This window comes from Paracoccidioides brasiliensis (genome assembly GCF_000150735.1).
Source record: "Paracoccidioides brasiliensis Pb18 unplaced genomic scaffold supercont2.2, whole genome shotgun sequence".
Taxonomy (NCBI): domain Eukaryota; kingdom Fungi; phylum Ascomycota; class Eurotiomycetes; order Onygenales; family Ajellomycetaceae; genus Paracoccidioides; species Paracoccidioides brasiliensis.
The window spans coordinates 3,072,546-3,088,184 of NW_011371359.1; the positions used below are offsets into that span (position 1 = coordinate 3,072,546).

The following is a 15,639-nucleotide window of genomic DNA, read 5'->3' on the forward strand; positions in this document are numbered from 1 at the left end:
ATTGTTGGTGTCGAATGAACCTGCGGGAGGCAACTAGCAAGAACACGGTTGAGAGTTTCTATATGGCCGGAAAACAATTAGAATGGTTTATTTTTGTAACGTTTGTCCATCAACCGCAGAAAATTACTAGACATAGGGGTTTGGGTGCGACTTTCGGAGTAGTTATGATGCACGTGAGGGCTCTTTCGATGTTCGCCGCCAGCAAGGGAGACTTAGGAGAGAACCGACTTACACAGCAGGGATAGCGCAGATAGTCCTACAGTATAATCCAGGAAAACCCAGTTCTATTACGGAGTAGAATGAGGAAGAAATGGAATCCGGCATGCTCCTGTGCCTGTCCTCCCGTTCGATTGTCAAAATCTAAATTTGTTCTGTCGCCTGCCACTTTACGCGTTGGTTGTTCGGAAAAGGCGCGAAATGTCGCGTTTAGACTACTGCAGTTACGTTAGCGCCAAGAATATCAAGGTCCCACCTCACCGCTTTCGGGATTCCTTTACTGTTAACAAGCGCCAACCAACAAGTTTCCTTACATCTTCTTCGCAGTTAAGAAGCAGAGGAGGATGTTAGATTTTCAATTCAATTACGGCCATTCAATCTGATATTGTTATCGTTATAAAATACAAAGGAGCTAAGAGAAGCATATCTCGCATTCAACTAGAATCCCCTACCATTTGACTCGATGGTTCGTATTGTATCACACTCATTCTGAGACGTTGAGTAACCACCTTGCTTCTCACACAGATTGTTTCACTTGAGTTGAAATGACGTTTAACAGCAGAGCAGGGAAAGAAATCAAGAAAGAAAGAAAAGAGAATACAGGATAAATTCCAGAGGTCACCAACAGTCACCACATCCAACACGCATATATCCGTAACCTTGCCCAAAAGAACTCTTAGTGAATGTTCAGTTTCCGAGAGATTGCGTAGTTGGCAAACAAATCCAGTGGAAACTTTAAGCAGTTTTCTTAATAATTCTTCCGCTTCTTCTTACTGCTCTAGTGTTGGGCATCTCTGGCTTGGAAACATTTCTCTTTGCTCCTTGCTTCTTAGTCACTTGTGCTGTCGTTCTTTTGACTCGGCCTACAGTGTCTCTCGAAGGCTTCTTCTTTGTCCATCCGTTCCCACTTTTCCTAATTTTCTTCTTTAAGGGCTTTGTAACGGATAAGCTTTGTGGGACCGGGAGTTTCTCCTTTGGTGCATTTGGTAGCCTCGCTTCGGGGCCGAAGAGCCCGTTGTTCCTAGCAGGGGATACCAGAGGGTCTAGTTCAATTGATTCTGGGCCCTGGTTATTCTGGGCATTATCTGTTTCCATAACGTTGCTTTCGCAACTCACATCCATCATCTCCAATTCAGGGACAGGCATGAAAGGCGTAGCTGAGGTTTCAGTTCCAGCCTGAGTTGCTTCCTGTTTGGAGGATGCGTTGCTGGCATTCATGCGAAAGGGGAGTGTTGCAATTGCCACATTTCCTTCTATTTTCGCGTTCTTTTGGTTTGTCCAGGTAGCTGTACCTCCAGGAAGCTGTTTAATACTCATCTCCATAAGGTGTGCTCCATGTCCTGCCGATTTCCCGTTCATTAGTTCGTTTTCTTTGGGCTCGCATGGAGTCTCAGTGAGAGTTGGTGTTATTGAGGAGAGCTCTGGTGCCTCTTTCTCCATATTGGGCCTGCTGGATGGCGTAATCTGCTGCACTAAGTTCAATTCTGAATTGAAGGGCATTTGCTGGTTTGCCTGGGGTCCGCCTTGACCGCTTGTCTGTGCCTTTGGTGAGGACACCATCCTCTTTCCCCTTAGGACCTGACATTTGCATAAACAATCCGCATGCGCAACGTGGTGGGCATCGTCTTGGCTAGGTATATGTAAGTTCACCCCTGGAACAGGTGGGATTGATTCAGGGCCTGCTGCGTGGCGCAAATCTTCCAGGCGCGAAGACTCAGCTTCAGCCCTGGCTGCCTCAAGTCTATCCCTAAGCAATCGCGAAGCTCTAGAAGCAGCCTCGGTCTCTTTCTTGCTTTTACCGTAATACCATGACCCTGCCAACGATCGCTTTAGGGTATCACAGCCTCGCTTTTTAGATGACTTCAGTTGCTCTATCCAATGCTGAGAAAGTAATTCTGAGCCGCTCAGAGATTCCATATTTCCAAATAAGGCTGATTGAGAACTAAGATTCGTCTTGCTCATAATGTTCCCCGAAACTCCTGTGCGAGGTGCAAGGGAAGATAGTGCCATCATGTCACCTTGTACCCTAAAAAGACCCTGTTGAATTCTAGCAGCGCCCTGGGGACCCACTTTCAGTCGAACCACGGACTCTTGACGCAGTGGTGATGGCTGACGGGTTCCCTGATAAGGGTTCGATGGTTGTGTCCATAGGGGCGATCCATTTCTGGCACCAGACGTTCGATTTGCGAGAGGTTGTGTCGCGCCAGGGCGAGATAGTGCCGCCTCCTGACGGTGACGAAGAATCTGCTGAGCTGCGTTTAGGTTGGAATCGATAGATCGAAGCTGCTTCGGTGTTGGGGAACAATCAGATTGCGAGCTGTCGTCAGGTGTCGCTTCCGAACCTTGCCTACTCTCGTAATTCGTCTTGCCTTGCTCAGGGACATCGGTTTCCATAGCCTGCGGTAATTCCCCGGTCCACTCAAAAGATTCAGTTGTGTCTGCACTCGCGTCTTCCCCTGTGCTACCATTGCTGTTGATTGTAACAAGATTATTACCCCATTCACCAGCGAACTTGGGGTCTAAACCACAACTCCTCAAATATTTGCGCGCGATCAAGATATCGCTGGCTCGGGTCATAGAGTAATCTGGTTCTGCGTTGGTGATCGTGTCACCCAGGCATTTATTTGAAATGGTCTGGAATACTAGCTGCGCCGGAACCTGTTGTGTTCTCAAATAACTGTTGTCCATGCGCATCAGAGCTTGGAGTTGCTTCTTTCTCATTTCTTGCAACAGTTCGTTCTCGTTCTTGATCTGCTCTTCGCGGGAAGACGAATGTTCGATCATCTTGACTTGCTCTGTAGGAGTAAGCCTCAGCTTGTCGACAACTTTGCGATACTCATAAACAGAACGGAGATTATCGAAGATTTCTGTTTGAAGAACCGGGGAGATATCGCTCCATTTCCCCGGGCAAAGAGAATCCTAGCAATTTTTGTTAGATAACCCATACCTTGAAAATTTTGGAAATAGACATATATATGCAGCAAACTCACCCCTGACGTCCCAGCAGCTTCTGAAGCGCCGATTCCAACTTCATTCTCATCGTCGCTTAGAGCCATACGAGCTGACATTGTCTCTGGACTACTCTCAGCGCCATGCAGGTAACCCATAGTGTCTGACCAATCCTGGTGAGCCATGTCCCCTGGAAGGTTGTCGTTGTCAGTATTAGATTCTGTTTCTGTCAAGAGAAAACTCCCCTTTGTTGTTTTGTGTTTGTGTTCATGGCTGTAATCACACTTACTTCTTCCAATTCCATCAGTTACATTTTCACTGTTGTACTTCTTAGCCCCTGAATGTCCCTGCACACGACTTGTTGTGTTGTTGAGATGTTCCAGAGTTCTCTGTTCAGGAGTCAGTGATCTCTTTAGGAAATCTAATGTGGGGAATGCTGCAGGAGGCAAGTTTGGGTTAAAGTCAGTAAAGGGGATTGGGAACGCAGGTCGAGTAGGATCAGATTTGGGTTTATAGACGCGAGGCTCATCGTGGACTGGTAGTGGAGCTGGTTTTGCATACACCTCATCATACCGTCTAGGCGGTTTTATGAAATTTCTGTTCCTGAGATTCATTGCTTTGACTTAATCTATGAGAGATTTTTTCCTAGAATGCTGCTGGTGAACAGGGATTTTGTGTAAAAAAAATATTGGGGAAAAAACTGCGCGATAAACATGCTATTTTTTTTAAAGTCGAGGGATTGTGTTGTTGTGTTGCTCGTTGTTACGCGAAAAGGGGTGGTAGGGTATATCGCTGAAAAGGGGTAGGGTGGAAGGAGGTAAGTTTATCAAATGACTACTTTTCTGTAAACCAAATGGACAAACTGTCGGAAGATTTTAAATGACAGAAATGTAGATTGAGGCCTCAAGATGCCTCGATTTTCTATCACCGGAGCCTCTTATGACCTTAGGGAGATTAAGTGTGATAGGAGTCAAGTCACAAAATGGAGTGCTGCTGTGAATGCTTGAGTCAGGCATCAAGCAATCATGAAGATATCCGGGATCTTCCAGTTTAGTTCAACAGAGAAGGAATAACACATGAGGCAGAAGAGGGAATATATAAAGGGTCATAAGCAAAGGGGCCCAGGAAGGAATAAAACTAGGATTTGCCATGTTTTCCAACTGAGAACCAGCAGGTAATGGTTCCAGCTAGGGAAGAGAATTGTGCACCTTGTTTCATTGCAAAGGGGAAAACATAAACAAAGCGAAAGAGAGAAAAAAAAGTAGGTAACAGAAGGGTGACGTCCAAGCCATCCGCCTGGCATCCATCATGGTTGGAGAAAAGAAATGCAAAAAACAAACCCCTAATTATGTTAAAAACCAGCAGCTTACACCGCTCGTAAATGCCAATGCATGTCTTGTAATATCGCCTTTACCCCGTGGCAATAACAGGGAAATGAATAAGCAGAATTTGGAAAAGCGAAATTTTGTATGACAGCTTGAATGTCCTTTTGGAAGACAAGGGGGAAGCCCTATGATAGCATATATTTCGAATTCAGACAGTTTTACGTGAAGAACGGGCTGTCGATGATTGGAATTAGCTAAGATCGACTTCAGTCATCAAGGCGGTCACTGAAAGGTTGTTGCGAGTTTCTCAAAGCAAACCGCTGTTGATCCATTTCGAGCGGGTCGACATCAGGAACATCAACGGCACTGTCGCCCTCATGAATGGCATCAATAGCTCTTTTCCTTAGACTTGAAACTCCTGGATTTCCGTTCACGGAGCCGACGTCACTCTGCGCTTTCGCAAGATCTCTCTTTGCTGTGAGGACGGATTCAAAGGTATGCAGCCTGCCCTTCAATGGATCTGTAAGATTGCAACAGCATCTTCTGCCCTGAACATTGATGAAGGCTTTTACAAGGTCATAGTTCATGATAGCCATTAGATAGGCGATGGCAATGGCTGCTGAACGCTCATTACCAGTTTCGCAGAAAATTAGAACTTTCTTCAACGGCCGGTCGGAGATAGGTGCCTGAGCGTTGGACGCGGGCTGAATGTGGACTGGACAGCAGCACAAGTGATCATTGATGCTGCGGATGATGTCAGGAATCGATTGAGCAAAATCTTCATCGTCCTCAAGGACAATGTAGTCAGATTTAATACCAAGTTGGGCAGCACATTTATCTGCACAAACAATACGTTCGTGATAAGGCATGGGCTCCCTAATTCCGAGGAGGTACGTGATTCCTTCGCCTTTCACAAATTCAATGATCCTTGCTGCAGATGTCGGCCCCACGTATAGAAATGGAAGGATCATTTGGGCTTCTCTCCTCTTGTTATAATGCCATTCCATGAAGCCATAGCCAGAATGGAAGCTTGCCGGTCCGAGTGATTTGAAAAAGTCAGCACAGGAAAAGTAGCCATTCGGGAAGTCGTGAGAGTTTGGTGCCTCAATCTCTTGAAGCAGGGTGTAGTCCAATGCTTCTGAGAGCCCTGACCGGATTCTATTGAGGCCAGGAAAATATGGCTGCGTTGGAGAATAGGGATTTCACTTTAGCCCTCTTGCGGCAATGCTTCTTGGTCCACATCTGGCGACGACATTATCAAGAGAAAGAAAGGATGTCAAATCTGAAACGGAGATTACTCGAAGTTCCTTTTGTGGTTTATAGAGGGGACTGGGGTTGAAATTCCCCAGGAAGTTAACCAGGCGTATACTATGAGGAGTGAATGGGAACAACTAGATAAACGCAGCAAGCTTGAGAAACAAATAGTTACCTTGCACCTAGCAACGGGCTAATGAAATAGCACCGAATGAACAAGCAAGAGTTTGGGATAGTTGATGCCTGCACGGCAAATTTAAAAGAGAACATTCCCGCCGATTGAACAATTCAGCGGTGACAAGACCCAATTGATATCAATGCGGGTCGCGGCGACTCCTGGCCTCCTACGGTATGGCAGATCATGTGATCTCTGGATAGTTATCATAAATCCAACCACGCTCTGTTTTTCATGTAGTTAGTGCCCAACTTCAACCAACTGCCATGGCACCCACCGAAGAGATGATGCAGTTAGCCTTTGAGGTTTTAGGCAGGAAATTGATCCCTAATTATGTTTTTAAAATTTATTAATATTTATTTGAAAATGGTCATATTTCATTGAATTCAATAGACGGTGGCCAGATAGTAGTGGTGAGTCCGGGCAACTGATGCGCTGTGTGGAAATCTAGGAGGAGTATATCGTCTCCATTGCTTCTCACTCAATGACTAGTACGATTTCACGCCAACTCCAGGCAACATTAATGTGGAACACATTTTGCCGCCCAGCTGATGTGTCACTTTGGCAATGTTCTTTTCGTGGGACCTGCATTTTATCACGAGAAAACGATGATCCACTGTGCTCGGAGAGCAGAGCAGAATGCAAGGCCGTCGATAAAGAAGACTTGCTTCTCCCTCCTCACAAACAAAAAAGAGAGAGGAGAGAGCTGGTGTCTCATCGGAAAGTGTGAGAATGGGTGTGATATCACCAAAAGATACCTCCTTATTAGCTGGCTCCATGGGAAATAAATTTCAGCCCTGTTAGGACAACCAACCAGCGACGGTTTGATCCAGTCTCTCATAAATAATAAACCTGGCTCATGGTATCCATCCGATCCATACCCTGAAACTGTGCAGTCACCAAGCAAATTTTCGACATTCAACAAGGATTGCTTTAGCATACCCCATCCTCAGTTTTCCTCTAGGCAACAAAGTACTGTCAGGCCACTTTATCCAATAATTATATCGGATCCGTGAACTCCCCGGTATGTTTGCATAAAATATTACTGTCATAAAAACGTCTCTTTTGCCTGCCGCCTCATCCTTAACATGCAGTAAATTATCTGGAATGTATGGACATGATATTGCCCTCACGCCACATCGTCGCGGGGAAAGAACCCCATATTCTGCGAAAGGTTTTATCCCCGAGTGGGCGAACGGAATTGCTCACAGAAAGGCGATAACTAGCCCTCAAAATTATTGCCCCAATAGGCCTTATTATCATCGCCAACTCGAAACAGCATGACAGCAAGGATGCATCCCACACGATGTCTCATTACCGGTGCGTATTTCTGGCACCCAGGGTTTTTGCCCCAGGCACACAACAAGACAGATGTCGTGTATCAATCACATGATATCCACGTAGCCACAGTGACATTCGCGCGAAGTCCATTTAGTGAGGATTTTATTTTTGGGAGTGGCGCGGGCTAGCCGAACTGCCGACCGATCAAGCGATTTCTCCGCAGGGGTTTAAAAAATTAAATAGACCCCCGTCATGCGGGAAAAAAGAAACGCTTCGGATTCTTATATAATATAAGATATCTTCCTGTGGTCAAACAAATGATTAGTAAGAAACAACAGAATAACTATACCCATAAGCCATGCTACCTGAGGGTGATGCTTGTTGATCTCACGGAGCCGGGGCGATGGGGCCGCCTCTTCCCTTTCATGGGAAATGGCTCTGCTTGCAGATATATCCCTGCTGGTGGCTAGATCGCCGATTGAATCATTGTTTGTTTAGATTCCGTGAGTAGTTACGGCTTCTTGCCGCTTAGTAATATCCACCGTGAGAAAGGGGTGGGATAATTCATTGCTTGGATATCTGCTATGTTCACGAAACGTCCGCCACCCACGTCGTTACGTTTACGTAGTCCTAGCTCGGAGGCGAAAAACACTTACTCCACCATTTGAAGATGGTTATACATTTACCAATTCTATTACATTAATGGACACACATTGCTATAGCGCGTACAGATTGCCCCAGCCACACTAGGCCAGGTAAGCATTTCATGGATAACGTTACGCCATATGAAGAAAAGGAAGGAAGATACTTAATAAGAACATATCTGCTAGAAGAGTGTGCACTAAGAAGAGGATGTGGCGGGAGGTGAGGCGAAGAAAAAGTATGCCGCGTTAGGCAGAAATTGTATGCCAACGTGAGTAGGCAAGCAAAGTAAGAGACAAAGGGTGATCATGGCTGAATTCTGCTAGGAAGAAAAACAAGTAAATATCCAAAATGGGTATAAGTTAGAGTATAGTGATGGAGAAGTGATCATTGATGAATGAAACGAGGAGAGAAAATGATATAGAAGTTGGCAAAGCAGATATGAATAACAGAAAGAAAGAAACGCCGTGAGCACCGAATGCAAGTCTGAAGAATCAAGGAAATTTAATGCTGATATAGTTAGGTATGAAGTAGAAGAGAAGAAGAAAAACTTTGAAACCGTCGCTAGATGCTAAACATAATGCCCATAATAGTAAATATAACAAAAATGAAGCTAATCGTCTCCGAAAGGTATTAATGTAGATTTCGAGGAAAGCCAAAATGACGGAACATATTATGGCTCTTCGGTTTGGCTTGCCTGAGCCTTCAACCGCTAACCGTCTATAGATCTTCAAATATGAGGTGTGTTTCCTCCTCAAACCTTCCGGATTTGTTGTAGTTGCTTCAGCTCCCTTTCCAGCTCAATAACCATCAAGTTCTTCCGGCGAAGTTCCCGCCGCAGCCGAGTGACCTCATCGCGGAGATCGAGTGAGTTCGAAAGCTCTTCATCTGAGGAGGAACTGGACTCACTACTGTCTCGTTTCCTTTTAGGAGGGGGCAGTAATGACTCCAAGGTGCTATTTTCGTGTTCGTTAACTTCCGGAGAAGTAGGGTCGTCTAGAGACCGTCCATGCCCCCTTCTATGAAGTCGACGGAGATGTTCCTTGAGGTTTTCTTGTCTGGTAAATCCTTTCCCTGAACTGCGGTTACAGTCAGGGAAGGGACACATCAACTTCTTCCCCTTGCTGTCCATTTTGTGCACCTCCCGTTGATGGCGGAGTAAACCCCCTGAGTAGGTGAAGCCTAGCATCTTCTCGCAATCAGGGTTGGTGCACTTGTATGGACGGTCGTGTTTGTCCATGTGTTTACTGTTAGGAAGAAGAATTAGTAAGAGGGTTTTCAAGGTATCAGTAAGGAAAGGCGATGGAACATACTTCCACTCGCATGGACGCTTAAAATATGGGATATGATTCTGACAATCGGGATGATCACAATAAATTTGACCAGATGAATTTTTGGGCAGTTCTCTTGTTCGCCTCACAGCCAGCCTCGGTCGAGAACCGTCAACCGCGACTAGTGACACCTCCTGTGCCATTTTCGATTGCATGGATGGAAGAATTACTGTTGTAGTTTCTGGGCCTTCACTTCTTCGAGGGCTTGGATATCCGGTCCCAATAACCATATTTGAATCTGAGTAGATAAACGTGGGGATGTGATAACTTGGAAATATAATTCTTTTAATGTTATGTCACAGGGTAGGTTCCCTTAACATGTTATATAGAGTTTGGGATTTTGATGCGTGAGGCTCCGCCTGGAGTAAGCGATCACTGTCACTCTTCTCAGATCACTAACTGTATATTAAAAGCGGCTCATTTAATCCTCCGTTTTAGCTAAAGGTAGTTACCACCCAATAGTCGGATGAACGGTACATATCCTGGGGTAGATTATATCGTGGCGAGAGTGTTGCCTCCAGGCGTGAAAGAAAAGCGAAACCGTGGCTCTCACTCTACATAAATGGATTAGTCAAGCCCATTCGATGACTGGACAGCGGATATGAACGAGCTTGTAACAAAAATCCTTCCCCCCTGCGTATGCCAGAAGGGGTGAGCGCCGGCTTTAGGATGACTAGGATGACTCACCAATCGTAGACGCCTAGAGGGATTTACTGCGCCACATACACAGACATCAACCACTCTCCACTCGTATTTTGTTGCCGATTACTGAGGCAGCGATGATAATCTTCTTGAATCTTTTCAGCTGAAACTAAATTCTTCCCCGCTTGTAGCTCGAGATAAGGCAGCCCCCTTCAAGCCTCAGAGCTCTGGAGGTCACGGGACCTCAGAGCTATTGCTTACTCAGCCAATCGCGAACCGCCATTGGCTGGTGGCGATTTCACTAGCAAGCAAAGTCCCGTGACTTGGAGCTGGCTAAAAGGGGAAATGTTAGGGCAAGGATTGAATGATCAGCCCCTTAGAACCAGGATCTCAAACACAAGCACGAACTTCGCAGATCAAACCTCTGAGCAATTCTGCTGCTGGTAGACTTGAGGGCTGCTCTAAGCATGGTTCTTCAGCCCGCCTTATAAAGCAGTCTGCCCACTTCTCCTAACCCAGGACATACCTCTGCCTGGCTGCTCTTGTCATCCATTCCCAACTGTCGTGATATAGTTACTGTGGGTTAGTGGGTTAAGGGTGCATATTGCGAACTCAAGCCTAAGTGTGTTGTTACAACGTAATCGATAGCGCAACCACACTTTTCCGGAGCTTGATATAAAATGGTTTTCATTCCCTCCCAATGGTGTGAGGGTTCCGGAGCGATTGCTTAAAGTCTCCCCTCTCACTCAAGGGCGATTCAGTTGGTCTAGGATCAAGGGCAACCAGGCCAGAAAGTGTTCTATCTATCCGCTTTAAGGCAAGCTTCCCAGCAATGCATATCTTCGTTGTCACTTCTGCATCAATCTTCCCTAGAAACTCGACATGCTCAGTATGCAGGAAATTGAAAGAAAGACACGTCAACGTCATTTGAACAAGCACTGAGAATACATTCGGAGGATGTCAAATGTTCCACGGCCACGTCGCCTAAGCAGGCGTCGTTCATTCGTGGAACCAGCTGACCCACGTAAGTCGCCTTGTGCTTTTCTATGTACTCCCACTCCTCAACTTTGTAAAAGACACGATTTGTGAATCTGCGAATCCGTGTAAAATAAAACGCCGGGTGAGAAAGATATGGCAAAGCGTGCTACCTTTCTTCACATCAATTGACCCCGTGGAATTAAGGAGTCCCTACTACTGATTTGCCAGTTCCTTTGGAAGATTATGATAACATCCGATATATGAGTGGGGCGTATGGCATCGGTGCATTTCTCCCACATATTTCTCTACAATTACGCTGTTGTCATGCTGAACAGACAAGCTGGTGTATTCCGGGCAAGCGTACGGCCGACATATCCAATGAATTGCACGCGCATCATACCTACATACACTACGCTTTGCCACGATTACACGATCCCCTACTTGTTCGCATAGAAATGTTCACTACGCGTCTCTGCTTCGTCGGATATTCTATTATATTCTTTTCTTTTTCTTTTTTCTTTCTCTTTTCTTTTCTTTTTTTTGGGAGGTGGGGGAGGGGGGGGGGGCTATATATGAAGTCTGTATGACCTTCATCCTTCAGGAAGTAACGCGGCTGATGGCTTCCAAATGGGATTTTGCATATTCTGTACTGATTTCTTGTCCAAAAGCACCGATTCCTGCTAACTCCACCCATGAGTACCGCCGGTACCGCCGAGTTTACCCCTGTGACAAGTCCCCCGTCTATGGAAAGCATCAGGGACATTTGTCTAACCTCCCCTCTCTGTCGGAATACATATTCTGCTTTTTCATTGGGGATACCCATGTCACCACAACAGGCTTATGTGACCATGTGGTCCCTGTTCTTTCGTTCAATTGAAATTTTCCTTGGCGACGTGATCCTAGCCAACAACAAACTATTTTTTAATGAGAAAGTTTGTTCATACCAACATTTATTGTGAATATTGTGTTATATCGGTATCCCGTATCCTAGCTTTCTCTCCCCACCAATTTTACTGAATATGCATATTCATTACCCTTTCACGCCCCATATATACTACATAACGTTTTATCTTTCCTGTCCTTTGGGAATTATTCATCAGACCTGGTTAAGTGAGCGGTCCACGTATCCACGCACAGTCCACCAGGCTTCAAACCAAAGTGAGGCAATACGCTTTTAACAAAGGTAGAATTGCTCTTCAACTTCTCATTGGATTTGATATTCTAGGTCGAACACTGGCTCTTTGCTGGTCTCATGGAAACACTACCATAGCGTTTTATTTTATTACACTTTATTTTTCAGCTTTCAGAACCTTTCTATACAACAACGGAAGGGGAATAGCTAATTTAAATTGTTCAGGACAGAAGAATTTCGTTGGCTGTTAACTTCTTGGGCCCTTCTCTGCGCAGCTAATATCGAAGGTTCAGACAACTACCATTAGAGATTCCTTGTTTCGTTTTTGATCTCCCTGCGATGTCTCTTGAGTGGATGCTGGCTGATGCCAGCATTACCTTCATCAATTTTGATGGATATTTGGGGCTGGGCAGATGGTAAATCCGTATGTTTAAAAGTTGTGCTCCTTTTAATGATTCGGGAGTCTAGTTCATTTCTGCTCTGCTCTCACCCTCTCCCGCCACGGTTACGAGAGGAGGGTGTCAGGAGTTGACCCAGCAATGAACGCAGGACACGGGACGTGATGATGTGATTATGGAAATTTCTATTTGGGGATGATACCTGGTACTATCCTTATCTCAGAATAAGCTGGCCAACAAGCTGACCCTTGACCTTATCCAATGACTCGTGATGCTGATTGAATATTTAATCTTTTGCGTTTCCAGGTTGTTTGCCTCCAGGGAAGTCAGCTTGCAGTAAAACAGCAAGGCAAGCCCGCAATGAGCTGATAGGTTCTTTCAAGTTGAAACTGTGGATGCAGAGCAATTTTGTGGTCATGGAAACGAAGGCTGACAAGACAGACACCTCCCCACGGGGCACATGGTGTAAAATACATAAGAAGAATTTGTGCCCCTGATGGCAGAACTCAGCCCTGATTTTAGGTGGCGAGGCTGCTCCAATTGTTAATATAGTTTAACAACTCAAACACATACAGCACAGGGAACAGCTTACATAGCTTTAGCAGTCGCCGTTAGATGTTGATTTTTCCTAAATAAAGTCCCTCAGAGGAAGTTCCATTAGAGGGACATTTGATCTCGACTGATATGATGGATTTGCATACAAACATACTGCGTGTGCCTTATTTGACTACATGCACATAAACCGAGGCCTGGTGGGTAACTGGCTGGTATTTACACAATAGATGTCTACCACCTATAGGCAGTACGTTACTGAACAGTACAGTACAAACAAATAGCTTGAGCTGTCTAAATCCTGTTGACGTTGTCTAAGCTGCTTTCTGGTCAGAGCGGCAATCACCTTGTCTATCTAGTTAGCTTGGCTCACCTAGTTAAATTCTCTTGACGAAGTTCCCGAGACCTTTTGTTTCCACAACTAACTAAAATGGAATCTTCAAAACCCGTAGATTTGAGCTTCACAACGGCTTTACCAAAGATTGAGGTATGCTGTATTTGCGTCAGGGATTGCATTTCTGTGCCTCTCCCAGATAATTTACTTCAACGCAGGTTTTGGTCTTCTAACCCGCCACCCACCAGGTCCATGCCCATCTCAGTGGAAGTATCAGCCGGCAATGTCTGCGAGAGATATGGCTACAGAAGAAGGCAGAAAATCCAGAGTTAGATATAGTGGATCCTTATGTTGCAATGCCTCCAGGAAAGGTGGATTATACACTCAAAACGTATGTTTTCATCTGCCTATTAGTGCTAGAGGGACGTTTAAATCCCTCGATTCTATTTCAATAGATACACCCCCTCATGCTTGACGTGAGCAACTGTTGTTTATTTCCTTCATATATGTGTCATTCTCGCCGCATCCCGGATTGAGCATACCATCCATGTGCTATTTGACAGTGGCGTTAAACCACCGGCAACAGATTCTTCCAGGTCTTCGGAAACCTGACCTACCAACTCTGCGCTGATCTGGAAAGTCTCAAATATTCAACTCGAACCGTCATACATGACTTCCAAAACGACGGAGTCAGCTACCTCGAACTACGTACAACCCCGCGAGAAAACACTCAGCATGGAATGTCGAAAGATAAGTACATATCAGTCGTTCTAGATACGATTGACGAATGTCGAAGTGATCAGATGTCAACCTACCTCATCATTTCTGTAGACAGAACTAAACCGGCTTCAGAAGCCATGGTAGCAGTAGACCTGGCTGTCAAATATCAAAGTCGGGGCGTAGTAGGAGTGGAACTTGGCGGGAATCCTACGAAAGGAGATGTCTCGATATTCAGACCTGCGTTTGCCAAAGCGAAGGCCCATGGCCTCAAGTTGACCCTTCACTTCGCCGAAGCAATATCGTCCTCATCCATTGGCGAGCTCAACACGCTCCTATCCTACCAGCCAGACAGGCTCGGTCATTTAATCCATGTCCCTGAGGCTATCCAGGATGAAATTGCCCGTCGAAAACTCGGGCTGGAACTTTGTCTGTCGTGCAATGTGCATGCCCAGTTGATTGATGGAGGGTTTGCAGACCATCACTTTGGCTACTGGAGACACAGGGCTTGTCCGATTCTACTTTCGGTGGGTCCTTGGATACCTATCCTTTTTACATGTCGGCTTCGTGTTTTTGATAAGCCCCCTTCCTTTTTCTAACACAACGACAGACGGACGATGTTGGCTTCTTCTGCAGTCCCTTATCAAACGAGTATCTCATTGCGGCTGAAAATTTCAACCTCGACCGTGCTGCTGTGATTGAGATATGCAAAAGAGCGGTTGGTTCTATATTTGCTGGGCCGGAGGAAAAGGAAAGGTTATATATGTTACTACTCCAATTTGAAGCTCAGCATATGTGAACTATCACGTTCTCTCTCCTTTAGTTTCTTTGTTTTGATATATTTCGCTCTGTAATGCTCCGATGGCCCAAAAAAGAGGAAGATGCCCTTCTAGAGAGCATGATATCTGAGATTATTAGAATGAGGGGTTTGAAATTTTATTTTTATTCCAAGTTTACTTGTTTCACTATATCCCATTTCCTATGATGTAGTTAATGGGTCTATACTGCACTTAACCTTATTAGGAAATTTGTTACCTCGCTGCGCGATTCCGCCTCTGTTAGCAGCCCCATTTTCAGTTACTTTGATGAGAGCAGAGAATATATTTTACTGCTTTCATTATTCGCTTTTATGCAGCAGATACATCCATTTACTAGCTGAGCAGATATCTTTGTATTAAGGTCATTTATTCTAGAATTGTTCTCATTGTATACTTCTGGTATGCTGCCCAACTATGTAAGAAAAGCACTAGAAAGCGAAATTGGAGAACGAATTCAGTGGTAGTATAGTTGGTGTGGTCTTAAGACACAGCTAAAATTCCAGCTTAAAATGGAGTTGCGGAAACAAGACAAATTATCCTACTAGTTCAAGGTTTACAGTTCTCATTCATATCATCCCACGATTTCACACTGAATCTTCTCTTCAAAAACCAGGAACACAAAGGGTATAAGTTCAGCCCTGCCATTTGACCTTGCCCTCCCTCAGTACTTTCAATACCCCCAACGGTACAACGCCTTTCTCCACGACGGCCAGCCCACCATAACGCTTTGTCATCTCCTCGCAGTACAACTCTGCAATCCACCGCCAGTACGTAGTCATAGAATCCCAATCATCACGGATTGGAAGATTCTGCTTCGATAGGCCCTTCAATCGAGACTGCTCGCCCATCAATTCTGGCGTTCTATCAACAGATATTTGATCTGGATGCGCTTGCA

The 15,639-nt window shown here is 45.2% G+C and overlaps 4 protein-coding genes across 4 annotated transcripts; 1 reads left to right on the forward strand and 3 right to left on the reverse strand.

The window, feature by feature from the left end:
• Window positions 1-951: 951 nt before the first annotated feature.
• On the reverse strand, window positions 952-3,779 carry PADG_02159 (uncharacterized protein; the record flags this gene model as incomplete). Its single annotated transcript, XM_010758925.1, has 2 exons — window positions 952-3,135; window positions 3,207-3,779. The coding sequence occupies 2 exons, from the start codon at window positions 3,777-3,779 to the stop codon at window positions 952-954; spliced, it is 2,757 nt and encodes a 918-aa protein (XP_010757227.1).
• A 977-nt stretch (window positions 3,780-4,756) lies between these two features.
• On the reverse strand, window positions 4,757-5,745 carry PADG_02160 (uncharacterized protein; the record flags this gene model as incomplete). Its single annotated transcript, XM_010759417.1, has 2 exons — window positions 4,757-5,671; window positions 5,731-5,745. 2 exons carry the CDS (start codon window positions 5,743-5,745, stop codon window positions 4,757-4,759), a joined length of 930 nt encoding a protein of 309 aa, XP_010757719.1.
• Window positions 5,746-8,596: 2,851 nt separating this feature from the next.
• Window positions 8,597-9,403, reverse strand: PADG_02161 (uncharacterized protein; the record flags this gene model as incomplete). The annotated part of the gene is made up of 2 exons (XM_010759418.1): window positions 8,597-9,089; window positions 9,156-9,403. The coding sequence occupies 2 exons, from the start codon at window positions 9,401-9,403 to the stop codon at window positions 8,597-8,599; spliced, it is 741 nt and encodes a 246-aa protein (XP_010757720.1).
• A 3,902-nt stretch (window positions 9,404-13,305) lies between these two features.
• PADG_02162 (adenosine deaminase) lies at window positions 13,306-14,725 on the forward strand (the record flags this gene model as incomplete). Its single annotated transcript, XM_010759419.1, has 4 exons — window positions 13,306-13,362; window positions 13,458-13,600; window positions 13,796-14,453; window positions 14,537-14,725. 4 exons carry the CDS (start codon window positions 13,306-13,308, stop codon window positions 14,723-14,725), a joined length of 1,047 nt encoding a protein of 348 aa, XP_010757721.1.
• Window positions 14,726-15,639: the final 914 nt, after the last annotated feature.